Source organism: Ovis canadensis, chromosome 1 (genome assembly GCF_042477335.2).
Source record: "Ovis canadensis isolate MfBH-ARS-UI-01 breed Bighorn chromosome 1, ARS-UI_OviCan_v2, whole genome shotgun sequence".
NCBI classification, from domain to species: Eukaryota; Metazoa; Chordata; class Mammalia; order Artiodactyla; family Bovidae; genus Ovis; species Ovis canadensis.
The window spans coordinates 7,853,494-7,881,107 of NC_091245.1; the positions used below are offsets into that span (position 1 = coordinate 7,853,494).

Here is a 27,614-nt window from a genome sequence, read left to right on the forward strand (position 1 = left end):
CTGAAATGCAGTACTTGGTTGCAATCTCAAAAATGACAGAAGGATCTCTGTTCGTTTCCAGGGCAAACCATTCAATATCACGGTAATCCAAGTCTATGCCCCAACCAGTAACGCTGAAGAAGCTGAAGTTGAACGGTTCTATGAAGACGTACAAGACCTTTTAGAACCAACACCCAAAAAGATGTCCTTCTCATTATAGGGGACTGGAATGCAAAAGTAGGAAGTCAAGAAACACCTGAGTTCAGTTCAGTTCAGCTCAGTCGCTCAGTCGTGTCCGACTCCTTGTGACCCCATGAATCACAACACGCCAGGCCTCCCTATCCATCACCAACTCCCGGAGTTCACTCAGACTCACATCCATCAAGTCAGTGATGCCATCCAACCATCTCATCCTCTGTCATACCCTTCTCCTCCTGCCCCCAATCCCTCCCAGCATCAGAGTCTTTTCCAATGAGTCAACTTTTCGCATGAGGTGGCCAAAGTACTGAAATTTCAGCTTTAGCATCATTCCTTCCAAAGAAATCCCAGGGCTGATCTCCTTGCAGTCCAACGGACTCTCAAGAGTTTTCTCCAACACCACAGTTCAAAAGCATCAATTCTTCAGCGCCCAGCCTTCTTCACAGTCCAATTGTCACATCCATACATGACCACAGGAAAAACCATAGCCTTGACTAGACGGACCTTAGTCAGCAAAGTGATGTCTCTGCTTTTCAATATGCTATCTAGGTTGGCTGTAACTTTTCTTCCAAGGAGTAAGTGTTTTTTAATTTCATGGCTGCAATTCACTATAGGGGACTGGAATGCAAAAGCAGGAAGTCAAGAAACACCTGGAGTAACAGGCAAACTTGGCCTTGGAATACAGAATGAAACAGGGCAAAGGCTAATAGAGTTTTGCCAAGAGAATGCACTGGTCATAGCAAGCACCCTCTTCCAACAACACAAGAGAAGACTCTACACATGGACATCACTAGATGGTCAATGTCAAAATCAGATTGATTATATTCTTTGCAGCCAAAGATGGAGAAACGCTACACAGTCTACAAAAACAAGACCAGGAGCTGACTGTGGCTCAGATCATGAGCTCCTTATTGCCAAATTCAGACTTAAATTGAAGAAAGTGGGGAAAACCACTAGACCATTCAGGTATGACCCAAATCAAATTCCTTATGATTATACAGTGGAAGTGAGAAACAGATTTAAGGGCCTAGATCTGATAGATAGAGTGCCTGATGAACTATGGAATGAGGTTCGTGACATTGTACAGGAGACAGGGATCAAGACCATTCCCAAGAAAAAGAAATGCAAAAAAGCAAAATGGCTGTCTAGGGAAGCCTTACAAATAGCTGTGAAAAGAAGAGAGGCAAAAAGCAAAGGAGAAAAGGAAAGATATAAGCATCTGAATGCAGAGTTCCAAAGAATAGCAAGGAGAGATAAGAAAGCCTTCTTCAGCGATCAATGCAAAGAAATAGAGGAAAAGAAAAGAATGGGAAAGACTAGAGATCTCTTCAAGAAAATTAGAGACACCAAGGGAACATTTCATGCAAAGATGGGCTCAATAAAGGACAGAAATGGTCTGGACCTAACAGAAGCAGAAGATATTAAGAAGAGGTGGCAAGAATACACAGAAGAACTGTACAAAAAAGATCTTCACGACCAAGATAACCATAATGGTGTGATCACTCACCTAAAGCCAGGCATCTTGGAATGTGAAGTCAAGTGGGCCTTAGAAAGCATCACTACGAACAAAGCTAGAGGAGGTGATGGAATTCCAGTTGAGCTATTTCAAATCCTGAAAGATGATGCTGTGAAAGTGTTGCACTCAATACGCCAGCAAATTTGGAAAACTCAGCAGTGGCCACAGGACTGGAAAAGGTCAGTTTTCATTCTAATCCCAAAGAAAGGCAATGCCAAAGAATGCTCAAACTACCACACAATTGCACTCATCTCACCTTCTAGTAAAGTAATGCTCAAAATTCTCCAAGCCAGGCTTCAGCAATACATGAACCGTGAACTTCCAGATGTTCAAGCTGGTTTTAGAAAAGGCAGAGGAACCAGAGATCAAATTGCCAACATCTGCTGGATCATGGAAAAAGCAAGAGAGTTCCAAAAAAAACATCTATTTCTGCTTTACTGACTATGCCAAAGCCTTTGACTGTGTGGATCACAAGAAACTGTGGAAAATTCTGAAAGAGATGGGAATACCAGACCACCTGACCTGCCTCTTGAGAAATCTGTATGCAGGTCAGGAAGCAACAGTTAGAACTGGACATGGAACAACTAATTGGTTCCAAATAGGAAAAAGAGTACTGCAAGGCTGTATATTGTCACCCTGCTTATTTAACTTACATGCAGAGAACATCATGAGAAACGCTGGGCTGGAAGAAGCACAAGCTGGAATCAAGATTGCCGGGAGAAATATCAATAACCTCAGATATGCAGATGACCACCCTTATGGCAGAAAGTGAAGAGGAAGTAAAGAGCCTCTTGGTGAAAGTGAAAGAGGAGGGTGAAAAAGTTGGCTTAAAGCTCAACATTCAGAAAACTAAGATCATGGCATTTGGTCCCATCACTTCATGGGAAATAGATGGGGAAACAGTAGAAACAGTGAGAGACTTTATTTGGGGGGGCTCCAAAATCACTGCAGATGGTGATTGCAGCCATGAAATGAAAAGATGCTTACTCCTTGGAAGGAAAGTTATGACCAACCTAGATAGCATATTATAAAGCAATGACATTACTTTGCCAACAAAGGTCCTTCTAGTCAAAACTATGGTTTTTCCTGAGGTCATGTATGGATGTGAGAGTTGGACTGTGAAGAAAGCTGAGCGCCGAAGAATTGCTGCTTTTGAAGTGTGGTATTGGAGAAGACTCTTGAGAGTCCCTTGGACTGCAGGGAGATCCAACCAGTCCATTCTGAAGGAGATCAGCCCTGGGATTTCTTTGGAAGGAATGATGCTAGAGCTAAAACTCCAGTACTTTGGCCACCTCATGTGAAGAGTTGACTCATTGGAAAAGACTCTGATGCTGGGTGGGATTGGGGGCAGGAGGAGAAGGGGACGACAGAGGATGAGATGGCTGGATGGCATCACGGACTCAATGGACGTGAGTCTGAGTGAACTCTGGGAGTTGGTGATGGACAGGGAGGCCTGGCACGCTGGGATTCCTGGAGTCGCAAAGAGTCAGACACGACTGAGCACTGAACTGAATTGAACTGTTTATGTTGAATTAGTTCAGAGTACTTTCCAGGTCTACTCTATCCTTCTGCTTTCCTGTCTATTCATTCTATTAATTTTTGAGAGTTTGATATTGAAATTCCAACTAAAAATCTTAATTTATCTACTTTAAAAATAATTGTAATATATGGTGGAACTATATGTAATTTTGTTCCATAATTTCCAAGTCTTCTGTAAATGCGTTATTATACACTCATAATTTTTAAAAAATTAAAAAGAAGGGACAAAAATAGGCTCATTAAATCAAAGAATAAACAACCCTTGTGAAATCGACTGACACCTTTTGGAAAATCAGTTTGCTGTTGAGTATTTACAGTCTCTTTGCTTCCAACAGTTCTGGTAACAACAAAGGAAAGTATACCCTTTTCTTGGCAGCCGAGGGCATCAGCTTGATGCTATGGTTGGTAAATTTATCTCCGGCGACGTTTTCACTGTTAGATAGCAGTTTCTGTGTCAACAAAGGGACCAGCCAAAAGCTGCACCTCTCAACCACAGAAAGAACAGAGGTGGTGACATTTCCATCCCTTTCCAACATAAAACATGGCAGCTCTGCGAAGAATAAATTTCCGTTTATTATATACATTTTTTAAAAATTGCGGCACATTTTATGAAAGCTGACGTGCAACCATTTAAATGAGAATTGTTTCCTTTGTCTAAATGTCATTTTAACAGCACTTCGAGGGTGAAAATTCTGGCTCGACCAGCAGAGGGCGCTGTGCAAGTGCAACCTGAGGCGGAGATGCGGCGGCAGAGCTGAGCACCGCCGACTCTGCCACCTACCAAAAAACCCCCGGGGAGACGCGGAGGTGTGGCAACCAGCCACTTCCGCTGCCTGACTTGTTATCCGTCCGGCGCGTTGGAGAGTGTGGGGAAAGAGTTTGCATATCAGTCTGTTTCCTGAGGCCACACGTTTAGGTTACTAGGGTGGTACTGGTGTTCGGAGAAAGTGAAAGTCGCTCAGTCGTGCCCGACTCTTTGTGACCCCCATGGACTATACAGTCCATGCAATTCTCCGGGCCAGAATACTGGAGTAGGTTGCCATTCCCTTCTCCAGCGGATCTTCCCAACCCAGGGATCGAACCCAGGTCTCCTGAATTGCAGGCAGATTCTTTAGCAGCTGAGCTACCAGGGAAGCCCTGTTGTCTGGAGGAATGGTGTCAACTTAGGAGCATCGTGGGGGTGCGGGTGGTAGGGGGAGGGCCCATCTTCCTTAGCTGAGCCACTGTTTTGGATTGTGGAACGTGGGAAGCTGGCATAGAGGACAGAGACCAGCGGGGTCAATGCACGTGCTTCAGCTGGCTCAGAGGGGTGTGGCCAAAGTAGGTATGTTCCATTAAAGGTACCAATTTGAGATTGAGACGCTGTCCAGGAGCCCCTGGGGTAGAAGCAGATCCTTGTATAAGTGCGTGAAGTGAGGGAGGGAAGCCCAGTACCCTGGGAGTGGTTTCCTAGGAGTGAGGACCAAGTCCTAGGAGAGGTCAGTTTGGACCTCTCAAGTCTCTAAATGTGATAAGGTAAATGTCCCAAACGAATTTACGTGGAAACACAGCACGCTAAATTTATGAGCACTCCCAAGGGAGGAGGGGACAGAAAACTGATCCTATTTGTGGAAATTGGGAAAGCTACAAACGGAATGCATAGATTCAGTGGCCACCTGCAGCAAAGTGCTTGTTACAGGTGGGAATCTCCTGGGAGCAGACGGGGAGAAGGCGTTACGGTGAAGGATGTTTGCTAGGGAGTATCCTCCAGATTGCTGCGGTGGAAGGAACGGAAAGATCAGGCCGATTGCCTCAGGCGAACTAATCAGGATGGCCCATAAGATCGCTCTTTGTTGGCTGAAAAGACCAACCTGGAGCCCTTTAGGTTCCCACCTGGAGCCCTGATTGGATTTAAGCCGCCTTGGAGTTGCAGGATCGTGGGTGAAGGGCTCTCTACAACAGAGACAATCTATGAAGACAGCAGCAGGTGCCCAGGAAAAACCCTCCTGGCCGCTGAGGCCTGGCGCGGAAGGGGGCAGAGGGAATTAGGCAGCATATCTCTGCGTCCATCCCAATATATTTCCTACATGAGCCCCGGATGTTCTCACTCCCCCTTCTCCCCTAATATCTGCTGGATCCCATGATAGCATGGGGGTGCAGGCTGAGAGGAGGTGAAGAGCTCCACCTAAGAGTCCTGATAGTGCTCCAAGTTATACACATTTTTATCCCATATTATGGTATAATCACGGAGAAGGCAATGGCAACCCACTACAGTACTCTCACCCGGAAGATCCCATGGACAGAGGAGCCTGGTAGGCTGCAGTCCATGGGGTCGCTAGCAGTCGGACACGACTGAGCGACTTCACTTTCACTTTTCAGTTTCATGCACTGGAGAAGGAGATGGTAACCCACTCCAGTGTTCTTGCCTGGAGAATCCCAGGGACGGGGGAGCCTGGTGGGCTGCCGTCTATGGGGTCGCACAAAGTCAGACACGACTGAAGTGACTTAGCAGTAGCAGCAGCATGGTATAATCACATCAGCACAAACACACAAATACGGGCTCTGTGATAGCGCTGAATTATCCATTCTCTAGAGAAAACACTACAAAATTAACGGAGTCGAGTATGCAATAAAAACCATGTACGACAACTATGTACCAGGGCTTAATAAAAATTCCGTATGAGAGTTTCCTGGATCGTGGGACGTTTATTTTCTAAAGGCATGTTCACTCTCCTGCCTCCTTGCGTATTCGTAATCCCGTGATGTTTTTTTCAGCCCTTGTTAACGAGGACCCGAGGCGGGAGGGGCGAGGAAGCCGGCTCACCGGGCAGGGTCCACGGCCACGTTCAGGTGAAGGGCTGGCCCCCCACAACAGGCGGCGAGTCCCAGGGCAAGTCGCTTGGACATCGCCGGTGCACGACGGCAGACATCTTACTCGTCTGGCTCTATACTGATGAACAGGCAGACGACTCGCCCAGGTAACACCAAGCCTCCAAACTCCCAGCGCGCAGCTGCAGACCTCTTCCCACAACCCCCACCCCTCCTCCTCACCTAACCGCTCCGGGGGCACTCCCCGGGTAGGGCGGGGTCGGAAACGAGGGCACGGATTGGCCAGGAGTGAGTGACGCCACCTGTTTGAAAGGCCCAATCAGCGGTCGGTCTTTCAAGAGACAGCCAATGGGAGACTGGAGGGGCGTGTCGGAAGGGCTATTTGAATCGCTACACGGTCCCATGTTCCCTGTTCAGCTTCCTGCCGGAGTGGGGCTCTGGTCTGCGCGCCATGGAGGGCGAGGTCCTGGCGGAGGACGAGCTGCTGCGGAATCTCAGGGACAGCCGCTACCGCTTCCAGAGGCGCATGCAGCAGCTGATAGAAAAGGTGCGGCCCCTCCCGCTGGCGGGATGGAGGGGGAAGGAGGAGGGGCGGGAGGAGGAGGCGGGGACCGTGGGGCAGAAAGACTGGTCGGGGTCGGGGACCGAGGGGTTGGGGTGGGGGGCGGGGGAGGTGCTTCGGGGCTCCGTAGACTTACAGCCTCGCACTGGCGCCTTCTTAGCCCGAGTCAGGGGTTCCTCTCCGCCGTCCGATCTGATGGGATCCCCCTTCTTCCTCTCCCGCAGTACAACCAGCCCTTCGAGGACGGCCCGGTGGTTCAGATGTCCACGCTGACCTACAAGACGCCCGAGGGTACGAATCAGCACCCCCACCCCCCGCCTTTCTGAATAATTTATGGTTAAGAGTGTAACTGGAATAGTGTCTTAATAGAGTTTGAAATGCTGTCCCTGCTCTTTTGAAAATAAACCTGTTCACCTAATAAGCATTAATACATCACTAGTTCCCTTGAACCTATCAATCACTTAAATTACTTATTTCCAACAGTTATTTATGAAGACAGAATTCCAATGACACACAGATGCATCCTGATTAAAAATGCCCTTGTCTAGGTTTAACATCCCGGCTGGTCATTTAATAGCCATCTCAGCTTGAGCTTATTGCTTTAGCCAAGTTGTGAGTTGGTTTCTTCATCTGTAAAGTGGAAAGATAGTGACAGTAACAGCTGCTTGGCTAGATATTGTGACATTTACAGGAGATGGAGCCTGGCACTAGTGAACACTCTATTGACTGTTATTTGACCTGTTTGACTTGAGGTTCTGAGTACTTTGGAATTTGACCTGCATCTAAGGAGAAGGAGCCATCCTGTTTAATGCTTGATGTTGCAAACAGACTTAAATCATGGATTCTCTTGGGTAAATACCTGGGAAAAGTTTGCACTGGGTGAGGTCAGTGTCTATCATTCAGCCTTGTGCGTGTGTGCTGAGTGGCTTCAGCCATGTCCGGCTCTTTGCAACCCTGTAGCCCGCCAGACTTCTCTGTCCTTCTCTGTCCATAGGATTCTCCAGGCAAGAATACTGGAGTGGGTTGCCATGCCCTCCTCCAGGGGATCTTCCCGACCCAGGGATTGAACCCACGTCTCCTGTGTCCCCTGCATTGCAGGCAGATTCATTACTGCTGAGCCACCCAGGAAGCCCTTCAGCCTTATTACTGACTCAGTTTTATCTACTAATGAAAGCAAATCTGAGAGCCAGTTCTGTTGTACACTGGACAGACAGATACAAATCAGTTCCTAATGAAATGGAATCCTAGCTTCTGCTTTCTTAGCTGGACCAGCCGCACCCTAAGTGAAAAGTTTTCATAGACAGAAGCTACTGTATTCCAACGGTGAGCTGTGTGCATCTAGCCTGTGTCCAACCTGAAGGCTGGACACAGGAGTGAGTAGAAATCATCCCTGAGTGCGCTATCAGTAGGCTTTAGTGTGTTCTCTTGACCTGTTTATGTAAGGATGGGCAGTGTCTGGAATATTTTGGTCAATCCACTTATCTTGAACATCACTAATTTCACCAGTGAAAACTCATTTCGGACTCCAGTTAGATAAGAACGGTAGCCAAAGCAGGAAGCACTTTAGCATGTGGAAGACCTCCTGGAGAGCTTGTACACACAGATTCACTGACAGTGATGCTAAATGTGGATTCAGTGGTTCTGTGTTCCTACAACCTTCTTGCTGATGGGAGCACAGGTCCCCTGACCTGTAGCTTTCCCTGGAGAGGTACTCAGGGAGTGGTCTTCCTGATTACGTGCTATCTGACCACCCTTGCAGGGCGAATTCCTGTAATTTAAAGCAAGTTCCAATCTACACAGTAGGGTAGGCTTCTAACAGTCACACGTTCTTGATTCTCAACAACCCTGCAAGGTAAGCACTATTAGAATCGTTTCATAGAAGAGAGTCCACTAGAGAGGTCAAGGAACCAGCCCGTGTCACTCAGCCAAAGTAGCAAAGATTCGATTTGAATCCAAGCATCTCTGTCAGGGGTCACTCTGTTCTGGAAAGGCCAAAAAGCATAGTAGAGAGTCACTCCCCCCGGGTTCCCAGCCTGGCCGCACCATGGGGGCAAATAGCCTGGGCTGGTTATTTCACTTTCTCCTTGCCTCTGTCTCCATCTATACCGTGAACTTGATGAGCGCCTATCCAAAGGAATCAGAGTAGCATACAAGGCGTGAGTTGTGAATGCTTAATGGGGTGTACTTGGAGAAGATTTAGACTAGAGCCTGGAACAGTAAGCACCAAGTGAATTTTTGCTGCTATTATCAACAACCATCTGAAGCCTCGCAACTAAATGATCCATTCTTAATTAATTTGAATTTACCTAGGAGCCAGTGGAGGTTTGGGGAGTATTTTGCCCAGATTCTGCTGGCTAGTGAGTGCAGGGCTCCAAAACTCAGCATTTACTCCTGTGCCTATGACTTATTCCACAATGTGTAGGTTGCCCCAAGAAAGCACTTATTCTATCCACGGAGTAGAAAGTTTGCCCTTGAAAAGTGCCTTCAGTATCTCTCTCTCTGTAGTATATAGATTGCTCTCAACATATGTGTTCTGAGGACAGCGCTTGGCATGCGTGTGTTCCTTGTTTCATTTCTGGCTTAATCCTGGGTTCAACGAGCTGCTCCCTACAGGCAGGAGAGATTTTCGTTCGTGATAAATTTGTCTGGTGTGGATTTTTGAAATCTCACAGAGATGAGATTTTCCTCTTTGAGACTTTCAACCTCACGAAGATGAGAAACAAGAGGATATCAGTAATGTGGCTTGGTTAGATCTCGGTCTTATTAGATCTTTCCTTTGCCTGTCCCTTAGGTTTTCTTTGAGTACAAATTAAGCTGAAGCTCAGTGTTCATGATGACTTAAATGGTAATTACTATTTGTTTTTTTAAGGACTGCGAATTTGGGGTGGAGGACTAGTGAAGAGAAGAAGCACAGGACCCACGCAGGTATTTAATGTCACGTTTTATAGCCAGCATGCCTTGCTGGAGAGGACGGTTGATGTGAAGAAAGGTGGAGATGAGCTGAAGCTGCACCAGGGGCCACTGGGGTGCGTTCTTCCATGGTCTCCCCACCTTGTGTTTTTAGTCGCTCAGTTGTGTCCGACTCTTTGCAACCCTGTGGACTGTAGCCCACCAGGCTCCTCCATCCATGGGGATTCTCCAGGCAAGAATACTGGAGTGGGTAGCCTATCCCTTCTCCAGGGGAACTTCCCAACCCAGGAACTAAACTGGAATTTCCTGCATTGCCGGTGGATTCTTTTAGGGTCTGAACCACCACAGAAGCCCCTTTCTCACGTTAACCGCCCTGATTTCTTGTGTGTAAGGATTTACTGAGACGCATGTCTTCTGCTGCAACTGTGACGCTTCCAGACACAGGACAGCTCCAGAAATTTCATCAGGTCCCACCTCTCCTGAGGCAAAGGCAGTGACATCCCCAGGCAGGGTTCACAGACATCTAGGAGGTGATGCCCCAGGGCCACCCTTAAAGGGACAGGCCTCGCCATGTTCTCACTCCTGTCCTTGCAAGGCTGCTGCTGCTGTTGCTAAGTCACTTCAGTCGTGTCCGACTCTGTACAACCCCATAGACGGCAGCCCACTAGGCTCCTCTGTCCCTGGGATTCTCCAGGCAAGAACACTGGAGTGGGTTGCCATTTCCTTCTCCAATGCATAAAATTGAAAAGTGAAAGTGAAGTTGCTCAGCTGTGCCCGACTCTTAGCGACCCCATGGACTGCAGCCCACCAGGCTCCTCCATCCCTAGGATTTTCCAGGCAAGAGTAATGGAATGGGTTGCCATTGCCTTCTCCCCTTGCAAGGCTAGGTGGGCCTGAAAGATTTTAGCCAATCCAGCATCTTGAATTCTCAAATTTCCCTAACAAGAGCCCATCCATGGCATTAGTTATGGTTACTAGCAAGGCTTGGAGAAGGGAATGGCAATCCACTCCAGTATTCTTGCCTGGAGAATCCCATGGACAGAGAAGTCTGGCGGGCTACAGTCCATGGGCTCGCAAAGAGTTGGACACGACTGAGCAGCTAATGCAACGCAATACAGCTACCAAGGCTGGTGGGCAGATCAGGCTCTCGGGGCCGGGTGGGAAGTGTACCACCTCCTTGGGGCTGGCCCGCTGACCACCCCACAGGCTGAGTCCTGGCCAGGACAGCTGACCGCCCTGTAGCCGGAGTTCAGCTGGAAGGCGGCTCCTCACACCAAGAGTCCCAAAAGCTTTATTTTACAATAAAGCTTTTAAATGAATTGTAGGTCTCACAACATGGAGATCAAGCCACTGTTAAGATAAAAAGTCACAGAAAGTCCCCCAGGGGCCTCTGGAATTTCCAGCTTCTACCTTAGGATCTGGGGACCATGCTGTCCTGTTTGGTTTTGGCCCTGAGCTCACCGCCGTGCCAGGGCCGAGCTGGACCTGGTCACTCTCACTTTCCTGCTCCCATCAGTCACCATCCAAGTGGTTTCTGAAACAGCAGCCCTGGGCACCACCAGAGGAAGACAGCTCTGTTCCTTCTCCAAGGGGAAGCTCAACTATCTGCTAAGAGTCTTGAGGCCTTTGATGCTGGAATGTTCTAGAAGAGAAGCCCCCAGAAACCTGCCTTTTCTCTCATACACTAAAGGTGGGGATCAGAGGTGTTTTACTTGACAGTTGCTTTGAAATACTTTATGTCTGAACCAAGCTTATCTTCTCAAGGGCTCTCCAGTGAAGACAGATGGCAGGACAGATGGGCCCGTGCAAGTCCCAGCAGGAGATCTCGAGCTTCCCCCTCACAACACATCAGCCGACGGTGAGTGGTCCTGGTGCTAGAAAGCTGTGTTGGGGTGGAGGGGCTGATGAGGGGATGAGTCTCTGTCTGCCTCCACACTCCAAGTCTAGGCTCCTCACTATGACTTTCTCCAAGTGTGTTTGAAAAACTAAAACCTTTGAACAGTCCCTTGGTGGTTCCTTCTCAGCTCATCTAGAGAGCCATCTCACTCACAGTTACATCGTGCTGCTGGACACAGAAGGACCCCGGAGATGTTTGCTCATGGGTGTCATTGGTTTACCAGTATTAATCCAGATTTCCACTCTGTAAAGCCTTAGGTCCATGAATTCCCTGGGCTCCTTAAAATAATTAGAAGTGGTTCTTGAGCTGAACTGTCCAGTGTGGTAACCACTAGCCACCCATGACTATTTGAATTCATTTAAAATGAAGTCAAATTTAAAATGCAGTTCCCAGCCTCACTAGCCATATTCCAAGTGTTCAGCTGCCACGTGTGGCTCGTGGCTGGCATACTGGACAGCGGAGGGGGGACTTTTCCATCATTGCAGAAAGTTCTATTAGACGGTGCTGGGCTATAGGCACTCAGCTTTCAGAATGAGAGGCCATCGAAAGGGTAGAGGTTTTACAAAAAGCTGCTTTCCCTAGTGTCCCTGACTTGGGGCATATTCCTGTTCTGATGGCTTCTCTGCGTGGCCACAGATGACTGCGTCCCTGTTACAAGGGACCGCTTGAAGCGACAGGAGTTTTCACTGCAGTATATACTCAAGTAATGCCAAAACTATCCTTGGGAGAAAATATACGTGCTTTCTTAAGACATTCTGATGGAAATTTCCTCTTTTGCCTTTAGATTCAAAAAGCAGTGATACTGATACAGCTTTCTTCCAGGAAGAAGTGATTGCTGGGAACTTAATGGTGAGCCCCGTCTTTCATAACAAAGGGACTTAGTTGGGGCTTGGGGACAGGTGAACATTCTCGTGACCGGCATGTTCCTCCAGGCCCGCTTCTGAGGCTCACTCTTTGCTAACGCCGCCCCTCAAGTCTCAGTGCCCCCCGTTCAGATCCCCCAAGGCAGCAAGCTGCCCCTTCTCAGGTTAGCACTTAGGCCCAGGGTCAAGCCTGTCTTACTTTGTCAGCGTTGGGTGCTGCTGCCTCCGCACACAGGGCAACCCCAGCTGTGGGTCCCAGTGCACCTTTGGCCTGGACAAACCTTGCTGGGTGGAGAGTTGGGTTCTAGGTCGGTCGTACCCCATAGAGACGCTGTCACAGGGGCGGTGCTCTGGGGAGTGTTTCCGGGTCAGCCCTCGGGATGGACAAGAACGCACGGGACAGCATCCACCTGAGTCTCGAGCCTGCCCCCTGGGTCAGACGCTAGAAGAGCTGGCCTGTGATTTTCCTCTAAACTCGCTTCTTTCCTACAGAGGTTTCCCATGCACCCAGGTGTGGCCTGTCGCGTCTAACTAGAATCGGGGGGTGGCCCTGGGCGAGGAGAGGGCTGCTTGTGGAGGTATTTCGTGGGAGTGGGAGTGAAGGGGAATAGGCAGTCGAGGTGCCAGCCTTTCCCTGGGGTGTTCATGTTACCCCCACGCCAGCTGCAGCCCCGGCCCTGACTGCCCCGCCACCGCCCCCCTACCCCCGCCTGGTGCAAAGCGGAGACCAAGGCCTATTTCCAACGCACAGCAGGCGAGGGGCAGGAGAGGCCTGTCCCTGTCCCCTGAGCTGGACAGTGAACTTCTTTCTTCGTTGTTGTTTTTTTCTTTTCTGATTTTATATTTTGGATGTGGCACATGGGATCTTAGTCCCCTGACCCGGGATTGAACCCATACACCCTGCAGTGGAAGCACAAAGTCTTAACCGCTGGCCTGCCGGGGAAGCTGCTGAGCTCCTTGTCTCGTAGACACAGCAACTGGGATCGGTCCTAGTGGTTGCGTCCTAAACTCACCTAAGAGTGTCGATTCTTTTTTTTTTTTCTGATGCTGGTCATATTGTCATAAACTTCTCCAAACTGGTATGTTTTGTCTTTGTATTTCCTTTTGAATTAGTCCCACTGGGTAAATTCCCTAAAGTTGGATCGCAGATCAGGTAGATTTTCAGAGGGGCTGGAACACTCTGTACTGCTAACAGCAGAAAGTGCAGAAGTAACTTTGAGGAACTCCATGTAAACACATATACATTGATGACTATGCCAGTGTGTTCCTGAATCCCAGAGCTCAGCCGTGCCCAACAGTGCTCACAAATACTGACTTCTATCTCGATGTCAGCCTGCAGTGCCCTGGAGCCCTTCAAAAAATGAGCTGAGAAGGAAGTACTTGACGCAAGTGGATATCCTACTGCAGGATGAAGGGTATCTGGAGGTAATCTGTGTCCCTGAGTGTGTCCTCAGAGCAAACCATAGGCTAGAGACCCAGTGAGGTGTGATTATGTCTGATTCACTCCAGAGCCTGTAAAGACCATCTCAGTTTCCAAACTCTTTGGCTCACAGCCTCCCCGATACCTGCTCTTCCTGAGCAGACACTCTGGGTCCCCTCAGGCAGTGGAATCGGCTGCCCACCACGTTCTGGGCTGCTCACAGGGTCCACTAGGGCCCCAGACCTTGGGCAGAAGGTTTTGAAGCTGCACAATTTATCCCAGTTCAGTCATGCTCTATCTGTGGTTGGGGAACAGTTCCTGTGGGCTTGATACTGGGGGATGGGGTGGCCAGAGCTGACACTTAGCAACACCTTTGTTAAAGTCATTTGCTTTGGCTTCCCTGGTAGCTCAGACGGTAGAGCGTCTGCCTCCAATACGGGAGACCTGGGTTCGATCCCTGGGTCAGGAAGATCCCCTGGAGGAGGAAATGGCACCCCACTCCAGTACTCTTGCCTGGAAAAATCCCATGGACAGAGGAGCCTGGTAGGCTACAGTCTGTGGAGTCGCAAAGAATCAGATATGACTGAGCGACTTTTCTCCTTTCTTTTTGTTAAAGTCATTTGCTTTGGTTTCAGTGTGCTGGTTACAGAGAGGGAAAGGACACCCTGGCCCCATCATTGGCCTCGCCCGCCAGACCTGCCCGGGGTAAGTGACATGGAAGCAGACCGTTCACTTTCAGTAGCTTGATGGCACCTTAGCTGGGCACCGTCCCCCACCCCACCCCCGTGTTCACTGGGCATGTTTCATCACCATGAACTGTTAGAGATGCGACATAGGTGCATTATTACTAAGAAAGGACGTCCCCTTTGTTGGCATTCTTCTATAAAACAGGCTGAACTCTGTCCCTTCCATTTCCTTTTTTCCCCTTGCTTTATCCTTCCCAACATGCTTTTTCTTCTACCTTTTCCAGAATCAGTAAGAACTCATGGACTTTTTTTTAACTCACATGTTGGAATCTGTTGTCCATTTTCAACCCACGTTCAGCCTGGAGGAGCCCCTTCCACTCTGGCTTTGGATCCTCTGACCTGTCCCCAGGGGTTTCTGAGCCCTTCATCCCCGACCCTGACTCCAGAGTGGCCTCCCTCCTCCTTGATGGTGATGCTTGTTTGGTTGGTCACAAAGCACCAAGTAGCTTCAGAATCACAGCACCTGGTATCGACTCTGCTCGACAATGAGCCGAAGAAGGTTCTGGGTCTCCAAGCAGCGTTTTTATCCTCAGGCCTTGTCCCACAGGGGGACCATGTTCAGCGTTATTTGGATTCTATTTTCTCTTCAGATTGTTGCCAGGTTGACATAGAGATGGGGTCATTTTTCCTTCCTATATATTCATCTTTAGAGTTATCCTCATCTTTGTTGGTTTGATTTCACTTTTTTAATATCTAAAACATTTAACATGATGCAAAAGTCAAAGGTATGCAGAGAGCTGTATTCAGGAGTCCTGTGTCTTCCTCCAGCCTCCCCACTGACTCAGCTGTAGAGAATCTGCCTGCCGATGCAGGAGATATGGGTTCAGTCCCTGGGTCGGGAAGATGCCTGGAGAAGGAAATGGCTACCCATGCCAGTATTCTTGCCTAGAAAATCCCATGGACAGAGGAGTTTGGTGGGTTACAGTCCATGGGGCCACAAAGAGTCAGGCATAACTGAGCAACTAAGCAACAACAAATCCCTGCCCCACACACTCCTGTCGGCAGGCAGGGTCATTATCTGGTTTCTAATTAGTCTTTGACAAGGTAACCGTTTCTAAACCATCATACAGGGAAGAAAGGCTCCTTTTAGAAAGGTCAGTGGACAGTGAATTGTTTTGATAGCTAGAAAAAAATCTCTGAGAAGAGTCTATTCCCAAATATGTGTGAAATTTTGTTGCTTTTTTGTATTGCTTTAAAAAAAACACACACACACAATGTTATACTCCTGAAACTAACATAATGTTATATGTGAATTATATCTCAGTTAAAACTGATAACTTCTTTTAAAAACCCATGCTGGTCATGATCCAGCCTTCATTTCCCTGATCTCTGTGTGTGAAAGTGTCAGTCGCTCAGTCGTGGCTGGCTCTCTGTGACCCCATGGACTGTAGCCCGCCAGGCTCCTCTGTCCATGAGATTCTCCAGGCAAGAATACCGGAGTGGGTTGCCATGCCCTCCTCCACAGGCTCTTGCTGACCCCAGGCTCAAACCCTGGGTTTCCAGCATTGCAGGCAGGTTCTTTGTCACGGGAGCCACCAAGGAAACTGATCTCTGCGTGCGGACGGCTATAAATGGTCACACAGCTTTGCCTTTGTGTATTTCTCCAGGATACTGCGAGGACGTCTCTGAAGACAGCCCTGGTGATCCACTCCAGCCGCCTCCATCACCCAGGGAGGGTGACGCCTCTCACTCCTGCTCAGCAGGCCAGGCCGTGGTGCTGAGGGGCGACGGCATCCCCTTGCAAGGGACCAGTGGCGGCAGCTTCTCAAGCAGCCCCTGCTCCGAGGCGGAGGATGTGTGCAACGCGACGCTCAGCGACCTGTACGCGGGCATGCTGCACTCCATGAGCCGGCTGCTGGGCGCCAGGCCCTCCTGCATCATCTCCACCAAGACACTCATCGGCCAGAACTGGAGCTCCAGGCGGAGGCACCGGTATAAGGGCAGGATGAACAGAACGAGCTGCCAGGGAGGGGGGCGCTCTCGGCGGAGCCCCCGGGAGAGACGTCTACCCTGCTCCAAGCCCCTGGAGGATGCAGGGACCTTAAGAGATCGTGGGAACTTGCCCGGTGTTTCTGCCCCTAAGACGGGTTTAAAATCAGAAAGGGCTCTTCTCAAAGTAAACAAACCCCAGATCCATACATTCAGTCCACCTTGGAAGGAGCTTCAGGGAATGCCCCGGAAGCATTCATCATTTACTTACTTAGACTCCAAAGCGGTGTCTCCTCTTGATCAGGAAAACAGATTCGTGACCTTAAAGTGGTTGATTTCTCCTGTAAAAATAGCTTCCAGACCCAGAATCCTGCAGGGCCAGGCGGGGAGTCGTTTTAAGGAAATTGAGATCAAATTTGACAAGCTTTATCAAGAGTATTGCTTGAGTCCTAGGAAATGGCCCAGCCTGACTTACCCGCCCAGCTCGGCCGTGGACGTGTACCGAGGTGGTCCCACGATCCCTAGTAGCCCCCAGGGCTTAGAAGCCCACAGGCTGAGCAGCCCTCTCTGCAAATCAAAAGCTAAGAGGTTGAGTGAGGCCTTTGAAGGCCTGGGCAGAAGATCCATCAGAGTGGGTAGCTGCCTGCCGAAGAGTGGGTCCTTCCCCTCACTTTCAAAGACCGACCCCACCTGCAGCGTGGGCCACCCAGAGCAGACTATTGACCTTGTTTGTCCAGGAAGTGATTGGGGAAAGTTTCAGAAATCAGTATCACTCAGCAAAGCCATTTCAGTACCCAGGGTACAACCTCTAGGCTTTGCCAGGGATCGCTACGATGATATTAAAGAAAAATTTAACAAGCTTCATCAGCAGTATTGCCAAAAGTCGCCTCAGCAGACACAGGCACCTTCAGATAAAGCACGTGCGAGAGTTCGATATCAAAAAGAAGGCTTCTCAGTAAAGTTCAACCCAGACTCTGGCTGTTGGGGTCCCCCAAGCCTGTCATTCTCACCCCAGCAGAGCGTAAAAAGCCCCCTGTCTTCCAACACAGTTGGGGCCCCTCCATCTATAGACGTTGCTCTTGCTGCCGGGACGGGCCATCAGGTCCCCACAAAGCGATGCCGATTATCAGACCCTCAGGTGTGCGGAGAGGGGGCCGGACCCTGGGGTTTCTCACCTGTGGGCAGAGCCGTGCCAAGACCCGGGGAGGAGGTCGACTCTTAAAGTTCAAGTGGGAAGAGAAGAAGGTGCGTTTCTGTTTGCTGAATGTGGGTGTTTGTCACTTCTTAGGTGTTAATTTTCCAAATGTTCTCCCAAATTCTTTTCCTTCCTCTAACATCAACATTTTTACACATTTCCCACTGGAATGCACTTTGGGGGTGTTTCTAACAAGCGTCCCTTAAGACACTATCTGTCCACGGCAAACTGTCATTTCCAGCTTCTTTATCTCACACTCAGAAAATTGCTGTTGGGCGTGAAACTGATCTGGGAGTTGACTCCTCTCTGCTCACTTCTCATTGCTTCATGGGAACAGAGTAGGAGCCAGCCCGCAGAGAGCCCACAGCCTCCTGCCCTCCACATCAAAGCCCATCCGAGCCCCCACCTCGGCCTCGGTTTAGCTTGTGCGGGTCCCTTAAGCGAAGCTTTACGCTGTCTGCACCATTTTCTCCAGAGACAAGCTGAGGAGGGGATGGACAGGCTGCTGTGAGTTCCTAAACTTCCTCAGGTGGGCGCCACCTTTCCCAGCGAGCATTTCAGCACGCCACATGTGGGGCTCCTGACAATGGATCTGAGTTCCTGTCACTCCGCAGGCTGATGGGATCCGACTGGGTTTGGTTTGGCAGCTCCTTCCCGAACTACGATACAAACATGCTTAACTGTTTTCTGTATTTTTTTCTTCTTTCATTTCAATTCAGTTGGTCAGTCGTGTCCAACTCTGTGACACCCATGGACTGCAGCACGCCAGGTTTCCCTGTCTACCACCAACTCCTGGAGCGTGCTTAAACTCATGTCCATCGACTCAGTGATGCCATCCAACCATCTCATCCTCTGTCGTCCCCTTCTCCTGCCTTCAGTCTTTCACAGCATCAGGGTCTTTTCCAGTGAGTCAGCTCTTCACATCAGGTGGCCAGAGTCTTCTAGCTTCAACTTCAGCATCAGTCCTTCCAATGAATATTTAGGACTGATTTCGATTGACTGGTTGGATCTCCTTGCAGTCCAGGGGACTCTCTACTTAATATTCTCTGCTAAATATTATTTATTTATTGAGGAAAAGGACCAAATCTTCCTGAGCCGTGAACCCAAACTCCATGTACCAGGCTGTGTTGACCCCTTTTTACACCTTCCTTCTTTAAGCCCCACTTGAACCCTTTGTTTGGATAGGTTCTGTCCAATGGGTGGTGCTAGTCTTTTTATAGGAAGTGTGTGTGTGTGTGTGTGTGTGTGTGTGTGTGTGTGTGTTCCAGCTGTGCCAGGTTTATTTGCAGCATGGGAGTTCTTAGTTGTGGCTCAGTGTATGTGTGTGTGTGTGTTCCAGCTGTGCTGGGTCTGGGTCACCAGCATTGGGAGTGTGGGGTCTTGGCTGCCAAGGAAGTCCCCAAGGAAATGCAACATTAACTCCTGAGTCCATACAGGCATGCATGGCTGGGCCAGGATTTGAAAGCCCATGGTCTTAACCACCAGTTTGCACTGCCTGCTTGAGGAACTGCTGTCACTATTGTTTCTTTACATTCCTTAGGGTATTTATAATGACTCAAGTATTCATGTATAGTCAATGGAGTAAATATATCTTCCCCTGGAAAAGAGAATAGCTACCCATTCCAGGATTCTTGTCTGGAGAATCCCATGGGCAAAGGAGCCTGGTGGGTTCCATGGTTTGCAAAGTTGGACACGACTGAATGACTAACACAAATAAATAACAGTTAAGCTTTGGGGGGCTGGCATGGGAATTCTAGTGAAATTGTACTGAATTTTTTTCCCCCCCTAGAGGAAAGAATGACGCATCTTTCAGGATGGAAGAGAAATGATTTCGAGTCAGAAAAACTCAAAGCTGAAAATCTATTGCCAAGTTATTCTGGAGTATTCCCTCTGCACTGATTTTTGTGTATTTTTTAATTCTCAAGAAAGTCCGAGAACTTGCTTCACTTATCTGCCCTTCAAAGCAAATTTCAGTGAAATTGGTTCCATTGACGTGACTCTGGATTTTTGGAAATTATTTGAATAAAGTTGCTCAATTAAAATTTTTAATGTTGTCCTTTACAGGCCTATTTTTCTCATATTTTCTTTGTTAAATTTAGACATGACCAGAAATCCTCCTTTACATTTCCTATTCATTTAGAGAAGTTGTTTGCTCTGAACCTAGTTTTAAGCCCTAGAAAGAAAGTCCAGCTGCTTAGCCTTTTAAATTCAGGCCAGCAGGACTTGACATCTTCCATATTTGTTACTATTATTCAGTCGCTAAGTCATGCCCAACTCTTTGCAACCCAATGGACTGTAGCACGGCAGCCTTCCCTGTCCTCCGCTGTCTCCCAGTGAACGTCACTCAGTCCAACTCTTTGCTACCGCACGGTCTATACAGTCCATAGAATTCTCCAGACCAGAATACTGTCTCCCAGAGTTTGCTCAAATTCATATCCATTGAGTCAGTGATGCTATCTAACCATCTCATCCTCTGCCACCCACTTCTCTTGCCTTCAATCTTTCTCCAGCATCAAGGTCTTTTCCAATGAGTCCACTCTTTGTATCAGGTGGCCAAAGTAACAGAGCTTTAGCTTCAGCATCAGACCTTCCAATATTAGAAGTTAGCAAATTGAATCACTGTTCAACTCACCCATAAAAGCAATTCCAAACAGCTTAATATTTTTAGATGAAAATGGAAACAGTTCTGTGATGGTCCCAAAACACCTGCAGCCACTTAACACCTGTGACATCTCATGATTTTTATTGGAGCTGTTTATAATAGAGTATCACAGTGACTTTTGGTTGGTGTTTTTTTTTTAATTGTATACCCTTTAATTTTGCTTACTTTTTGGATACACATAGCATTTTTTAAAAATTTAATAAATACAAATATCCCTTTTTAAAGTATTTATGTATTTATTTGGCTGCACCTGTACTTAGCTGCAGCATGCGGGGTCTTCAGTCTTCCTTGTGGTATGTAGGATCTAGTTCCCTGACCCCAGCCCCCTGCGTCAGGAGCACAGAGTCTTAGCTGCTGGACCACCAGAGATGTCTCAACATTTAAGTTTTAATTCTTGTTTTGATTTTTTTTCAGTTGTAAAGACAGTTTCTCAATCTAGAGCATCATAAGATAGAGACAGTTAAAATTTATTCTTAATTGGCGGATACTTGGTTTACAATACTGTGCTGTTTTCTGCCTTATATTAACATGAGATCAGCCATAAGAATATGTATGTCCCCTCCCTCTTGAACCTCCCTTCCACCACCTACCCCGTCCCACCCACTCTGTGTTGTCACAGAATGTTGGGTTTGAGCTATGTCACGCAACACATTTTCACTGGCCACCTATGGTAGTGTGTGGGTTTCAACGCTCTCTCAGTTCACCCCGCCCACTCCTTCCCTCTGGGTCCACAAGCTTGTCCTCAATGTTTGCATCTCCATTGCTGCCCTGCAGATAAGTTCAGAAGTACCGTCTTTCTAGGTTCCATGTATATGTGTTAATACGTGATATTTGTCTTTCTCTTTTTGACTGACTTCACACTGTGTAACAGGCTCTAGGTTCATCCACCTCATTAGAATGGACACAAATGCATTCCTTTTTATAGTTGAGTAATATTCCATTGTGAGTATGTACCACAGCTTCTTTATCCATTCATCTGTCAATGGACATTGCTTCCGTGTCCTCGCTATTGTAAGTAGCGCTGCTGTGAACACTGGGGTACACGTGTCCTTTTCGGGTAAGGTTTCCTCAGGGTATATGCACATTAGTGGGATTGTTGGGTCATGTGGTAGTTTTATTCCTAGTATTTTAAGCAGTCTCCATTCTGTTCTCCACAGTGACTATATCAAGTTGCATTTCCACTAACAGTGCAGGAGGGTTCCCTTTTTTCCACACCCTGTCCAGCATTAATTGTGGATTTTTTTGATAATGGCCATTCTGACCTGACTGTGGTGATACCTCATTGTAGTTTTGATTTGCTTTTCCCTAATAATGAGCTATGTTGAGCATCTTTTCACATGTTTATTAGTCATTAATAAGTCTTCTTTGGAGAAATGTCTGTTTAGGTCCTCTGCCCACTTTTTGATGAGTTGTTTCCTGGTATTGAGCTGAAGTAGCTGCTTGTATATTTTGGAGATTAATCCTTCATCAGTTCTTTTGTTTGCTATTATTTTCTCCCATTCTGAAGGTTTTTTCCTCTTGTTTATCATTTCCTTCGTTGTGCAAAAGCTTTTTAGTTTACTTAATGGACAATAACTTTTAAATAAAATATTACAAATATTCACAATGCAGTGACAAAACCCATGTACCAACATCCAGAGTAAATGATTGTTAATACGTTGCTGTGTGTAATGGTTTTTTAAGTTATTAAAGATAAAGTTGCACACCTTTCCTTCCCATCCCCCTGCCTGAGGTGACGCTCTCCCTGTATGGATGTGTCCTTTCCACCCACAGCTTTACACTGCAACGTCCCCCGAGTGTTTTAGCCAGCTGCTGCCATAACAAAGCACCAGAGACCGGGTACTTAAACAACAGAACGTTGCTTCTGGAGGTGAAGGCTGAGATCCAGGAGCCAGCACAGTTGGGCTCTGGGAGGACCCACTTCCTGGCCTGCAGGTGGCTTCCTTCTCATGTCACGTGGAGAGAGGAGGAGCTACCTAGTGTCTTTTATAAAGGGGCCCCACCCTCATGACCTCATTCAAGACAGTCACCTCCCAAACCAGCCTCCTACTGGCTTTACAAGCATCCTCTTGTGACACTGTTTTTTTAATTTGCATTATTACTGATTTGGGCATATTCTGTTTGCCAATCTGCTTGTATGAACCAACCTAGTTTTCTATAAATTGCAAGTAACTTCTTCCATCTGTGACTTACTTAACTTTACAATATTTTATTGTACAGAAGATAAATTTAGTTTTAACTTTTATGTTGATAAGTTATATGTTCATTTTTATTCAATAAATTTTCTTTTTTTTTTTTTTTTTTTTTATTGCACTGCATGGCAGGAGGCTCCTAGTTCCCCAACCAGGGACAGAACCTAAGCTCCTTGCAGTGGAGGCATGGAATTTTAATCACTAGATTACCAGGGGGGTCCCAGAAGATATATTTTAACTTACAAAAGTTAATCCTTTATTTTTAACTGGTTTCTCTTATTACTCTTAAAGGACATCCTACCCTAGTCTCAGGATCAAAATGACTATATTGTCTTAAATTTTTGCTTTCTGAGTTTAGGTCTATAAACCATCTGGAGATGTTTTGCACAGGTGTGAATGGAATTGATCAGAGACCTGACTATGCAATCATACGGCTTCCCCTGGGCCTAGAGTGAAGGGCACATCCTTTCCGGCTGTGTCACTGGGACTTGAGTCTTCCAGCAGCCACCATCTTCATCACTCGGCAGGAAGTAACTCCACTGTCTGTTCCGTGGGCGCCACCAAGAGTGTGAGACCAGTCTGCCGGGAAGCCTCCGGTGCAGGTTGGTTTTCTGGACTGCTTTGCAATCCTCCCACCCATGGGCCCAGGGTAGTGACTGCCTTGGGCTGTCACAGTGGGACTGGTTTGGAAATCCCACCTCCATCTGCTCTGGGGACAACCCGAGACTGTCCTGCTGGCAGCGTGAGTGTAGGAAGAGTTTCCCTGCCCTCCTCCCCCTGCCTGTTTCTTGGACTTGAAGGTAACTCCTCCCTTTGGCCCTTCATGGGTTCTGCTCCAGGCCTCGCTGGGTCCCTTCCCATCCTGGCCCAGTGGACCCTGATATGAAAGAGACAAGGGTGGATGGTGTGGTATCACTTCCTCCCTGAGGCCCCCCTGAGTTACACCCTGCAGACGGGCACCAGCACTGCCCCCACTGGTGGCCGCCCTCCCTCACCCTGGGTGCATCATGGGCGCTGGGAGATGTCTCCTTTCCCTTTAAGAGCGGGGCTCCTGGAAGCAGTGCTGGACAGCAGCTGGGCTCCCCTGGGGCCCCAGCACAGAGCCTGGCAGTGGACACACCATCTACTTGGGAGGAACTGAAATGCAGTGAAGACACAAAGGGGACGCCAGATCCTCTGGCCTCACACACACACACGCTCACACACACACACTCAGGGGACACAGGAATCTAATCCCTGCTAGAACTGGAATTTCCCTTCACTTAATTTCCCTTCACCTCATTATCCCAAAGAGGTAAATTATTACTGTCTCAGCTCTGGGGTGTCATCTCCTTGCGGTCAGGAATCTGCTCTCCAAATAGCAAGGGAGGTTTATTTCAAGGGGAGGAAAGAAAGGGGCACTGATTATTTAAGTATAATACTTTTTCTTACAAACGGAATTAAAAGTGGTTCGCGGTGGTGCAGTGGGGTTTGGCCCCCAGGAGAAAGGTATGTTTTACACTTGGACCACCTAGGAGATTCCTTCAGGTGAAGCCAAAAGCCACTGCTGACTGCAGGTATCCAAGATGTTGAGCGTCTCCAGAGCTGCCCTCCAAACACCAGGATCTGAGTCCAGCTGTAGCTCCTGGAGAGCTGAGAGTGAGTGTACGAGGGGGATGAGGACCCCTGCAGCCAGGCCCTCATACTCCGCCCACCCTGGGTGGTGCATCCTGATGAGAGCTGACTGCGGGGCGAGGGGCTCACGGGGCTTTGAACTTCATCCCCACCCTGAGTGTGAATTCAGAAGAAGGCGGTGCAGTCGTGTCTCCACATGCATCTCCCATTCCTGGGGTCTTCCGTCATGTCAACAGGGACAGGAAGATGACCCCCAGGCCCCAGTTGCTGTGTCGACCGGCCAGAGGCATCAATGTGTATGATGGGGAACAGGCAGAAAGCACAGGAAACCATCAGAGCTGTCTTCCTAGAAAGCCCCCGCAGGTTCATCCACCTCTGTGTGCCCTGGCCACCCCTGCCCCACACCCCAAATACAACCAGGGTCAGCTGACTCTCCCCTTGGGTGGTTTCACTAAACTCCCAAATGAGCAGAGTAGACTCATTTTGATTCACACTTGAATCTCCACTACTTACAATTCCGTAATGCTGGAAAATCCAGCTTTCTCAAGTAATGCGCAGACATCTGCTTCATAATGATTCCTAAAATGACAGTCAGAAATGCCCAACACATGAATGTTAGGTCAGCGAGAGATGTGGTTTCTCCTGATGAGAGTTTCTGTTAAGAGTTTAGTTCGGGACGTCTAGTTCAGCGTCGGGCAGGTATGAAGCGCCATGGGACACACACGGGGAACTTCTGCCCGAGCCTGACTCCCAACACCTGTCCCCACTCCAGACCTGGGTCTGACCAGATGGTCTTCAAGGTCCCTCCTGCATCAGGAGACCTGCCTGCTCACCTGCCAAGTTACATGCCGCGATTCTGATCCTTGACAAGTTGCTTTTAACATAGCTCATTGTTTCTAGCAAGAAGTTGTAGAGAACGGCAGGCTTCTTCTGAGTCTGCAAAAAACAAGCGACACCCAGTGCCATGGAAGAGGAGGTGCAACAGACTGGCTGCTCACAGACGGCGGTCATCTGCTCACAGATGCCCATCCGTCTGATGCTACAGGGTCTGCCCAGAGAGGGCAAGTGCTCATCTCAAAGTCACACAGCAGAGTAGCAGGTAGGCAACCTCAGGACCTTCAGGTTTCTGTTACTCTTCTCCGGCCCAGAGAGACCACACTCGCCCACAACCTGCACTGTCCGAGAGGGTAGTCACTGGCCACACATGATCCCTGAGCACCTCAAACGTGGCTTGCTGTTGTTCAGTCGCTCAGTTGTGTCCGACTCCCTGGAACCCCATGGACTGCAGCGCGCAGGCTTCCCTGTCCTTCACTATCTCCCGGAGTTTGCTCAGACTCATGTCCACGGATTCAATAATGCCATCCAACGTGGCTAGTCTGAATTAAGTGTAAAGTGCCTCCTGGATACTGAAGACATTATCCCAAAAAGGTAAACTATTACATTAATAATTGTCTATTGATTGCATGTTGAAATGGCAATGATTTGGAACTACTGGGTTAAATAAAATCTATGAATAAATTTGGTTTCACCTCTTTTCACTTTTTTTCAACAGAAATCTTAAAGATGGGTGTGTGGTTTGCATTCCCTTTCTGTTGGACAGAGCTGGTCTCAACACCTCATGTCTAGCAGGCTCACAGGATGAAGCCCCGAGCCCCTGGGGCTGTCCCCTGCCTCAGCTTCCTCACCAGGACGGAGCACAGGGTCATCTGGAAACTGGTCATCTCCTTGGGGGCAGCGGCATCACTGTGGTCCACGGAGCTCTCCAGCGCCTTCCAGCCCCAGAAGTGCACACACTGGAACATGGTGGCCGCGCAGGCCTGGAGGACACAGGACAGGACGGCAGGAGAGGCGTCAAGCGGCCCAGGGCGCCACGTGAGGGGCAGGGCTGGCGGCTGGCACTCCATCAGTAAGCTAGGGGGCAGCGCCCTAAAGGCCTCAGGGAGCCAAAGAAGGGTGGGCTGATGAGCCCCAGGTGGCTGCCTGGGACCCAAGCCCTCCTGGCCCATGTGACACCTTGGGCACATTTACTGAGAAGCCCCATGGTTGCAGATGCAGCCCCAGTGCCCCCTCAGCCATTAGCCAGCACTGGGTGCCCTCAGCAGCCCTGCTGGGACCTACCACCTCCAGGAGCCTGGGGTTTGGGGGCCTGGCTGCAACCCCCCCAGATCCCCTCTCCCCAGATCTCCCTTGCCCCATCCCCTGCAGTAACCAGGCCACTGGTCTCTGGCCTCTGCTGGGGTTGGGCCACAGGAAGGTACTGGAATGGAGGGCAGGGAAGGAGCTTGGGGTGTCTGCTCCCCCAGGAGAAGGAGGGGCAACAGCACCCATGGGGCCCCTGTGCCATGCTGGCCTCTCCTCTTTGCGGCTCCTTCATTAAGGCCTCTCATCCCCTTTGGGGGTAGGTGGTCACTTTCTTCCCTGAAGCCCTGCCTCCAGGTCAGTTGCTGTTAAAACATGAAAGGACTGTGAACTTTTGATAGAAGGCAGTGAGGATAATGAAAGTGTTAATTGCTTCAGTTGTATCCGACTCTTTGAGACTCCATGGACTGTAACCTGCCAGGCTCCTCTGTCCATGGGATTCTCCAGGCAAGAATACTAGAGAGGGTAGCCATTCCCTTCTCTAGGGGATCTTCTCAATCCAGGGATCAAACATGAGTCTCCTAAATTGAAGGCAGATTATTTTTTCGGGCTCCAAAATCACTGCAGAAGGTGATTGCAGCCGTGAAATTAAGACGTTTACTCCTTGGAAGAAAAGTTGTGACCAACCTAGACAGCATATAAAAAGCAGACACATTCCTTTGTCAATAAAGGTTGGTCTAGCCAAGGCTATGGTTTTTCCAGTGGTCATTTATGGATGTGAGAGTTGGACTGTGAAGAAAGCTGAGCACTGAAGAATTGATGCTTTTGAACTGTGGTGTTGGAGAAGACTCTTAAGAGTCCCTTAGGCTGCAAGGAGATCCAACCTGTTCATCCTAAAGGAGATCAGTCCTGGGTGTTCATTGGAAGGACTGATGCTGAAGCTGAAACTCCAATACTTTGGCCACCTGGTGTGAAGGACAGACTCATTTGAAAAGACCCTGATCCTGGGAAAGATTGAGGGCAGGAGGAGAAGAGGATGACAGAGTATGAGATGGTTTGACAGCAGCACCAACTCAATAGACATGATTGGGTAAACTCCAAAAGTTGGTGATGAACAGGGAGGCCTGGCGTCCTGCAGTCCATCGGGTCGCAAAGAGTCGGACATGACTGAGCGAATGAACTGAACTGAACTGAGGGCCAATGAACTGTACGCTTAAAAGTGGTTATGATGACAAATTTTACATCATGTTTACTTCACCACAGTTTTCAAAACGGTAATAATAAAGTCATTTCTCCATTATTACCTGATCTTCTCCTCCTTGCCTTTCTAAGAAAGCAGCCATTCCCTTTGCCTCTCTGAAGACAGCCCCTTTCTTGACCCTTATGAAAGGTCCTGGGGTCAGGTATCAGGATAGGGGCAGAGGTGAGAGAAGGCATGTGCAAAGGGCTGGGCAAGGGCTTGTCCTATGACTTCAGCAACCCACAGTCACCCCTACTCAGTAATG

At 48.6% G+C, this 27,614-nt stretch overlaps 1 protein-coding gene and 1 long non-coding RNA gene across 4 annotated transcripts; both read left to right on the top strand.

Moving 5' to 3' along the window:
- Positions 1 to 6,438: 6,438 nt before the first annotated feature.
- On the top strand, positions 6,439 to 19,608 carry HJURP (Holliday junction recognition protein). Of its 3 annotated transcripts, none has more exons than XM_069544484.1 (9): positions 6,439 to 6,587; positions 6,827 to 6,893; positions 9,472 to 9,527; positions 11,277 to 11,370; positions 12,194 to 12,258; positions 13,605 to 13,697; positions 14,328 to 14,397; positions 16,046 to 17,612; positions 19,352 to 19,608. In XM_069544484.1, exons 1-8 carry the CDS (start codon positions 6,492 to 6,494, stop codon positions 17,587 to 17,589), a joined length of 2,085 nt encoding a protein of 694 aa, XP_069400585.1. In that variant the 5' UTR covers positions 6,439 to 6,491; the 3' UTR covers positions 17,590 to 17,612; positions 19,352 to 19,608. The 3 variants fall into 3 exon arrangements, with proteins under 3 accessions (XP_069400585.1, XP_069400751.1, XP_069400660.1); XM_069544650.1 differs by having other exon boundaries at positions 16,046 to 16,370; XM_069544559.1 differs by lacking the exons at positions 6,439 to 6,587; positions 6,827 to 6,893; positions 9,472 to 9,527; ... (1 more) ...; positions 12,194 to 12,258; positions 13,605 to 13,697 and adding an exon at positions 14,017 to 14,235.
- Positions 19,609 to 25,075: 5,467 nt separating this feature from the next.
- On the top strand, positions 25,076 to 27,409 carry LOC138428820 (uncharacterized). The gene is made up of 2 exons (XR_011252602.1): positions 25,076 to 25,458; positions 25,583 to 27,409. It is a non-coding gene; the product is annotated as an uncharacterized lncRNA (long non-coding RNA).
- The last annotated feature ends 205 nt before the right edge of the window (positions 27,410 to 27,614 follow it).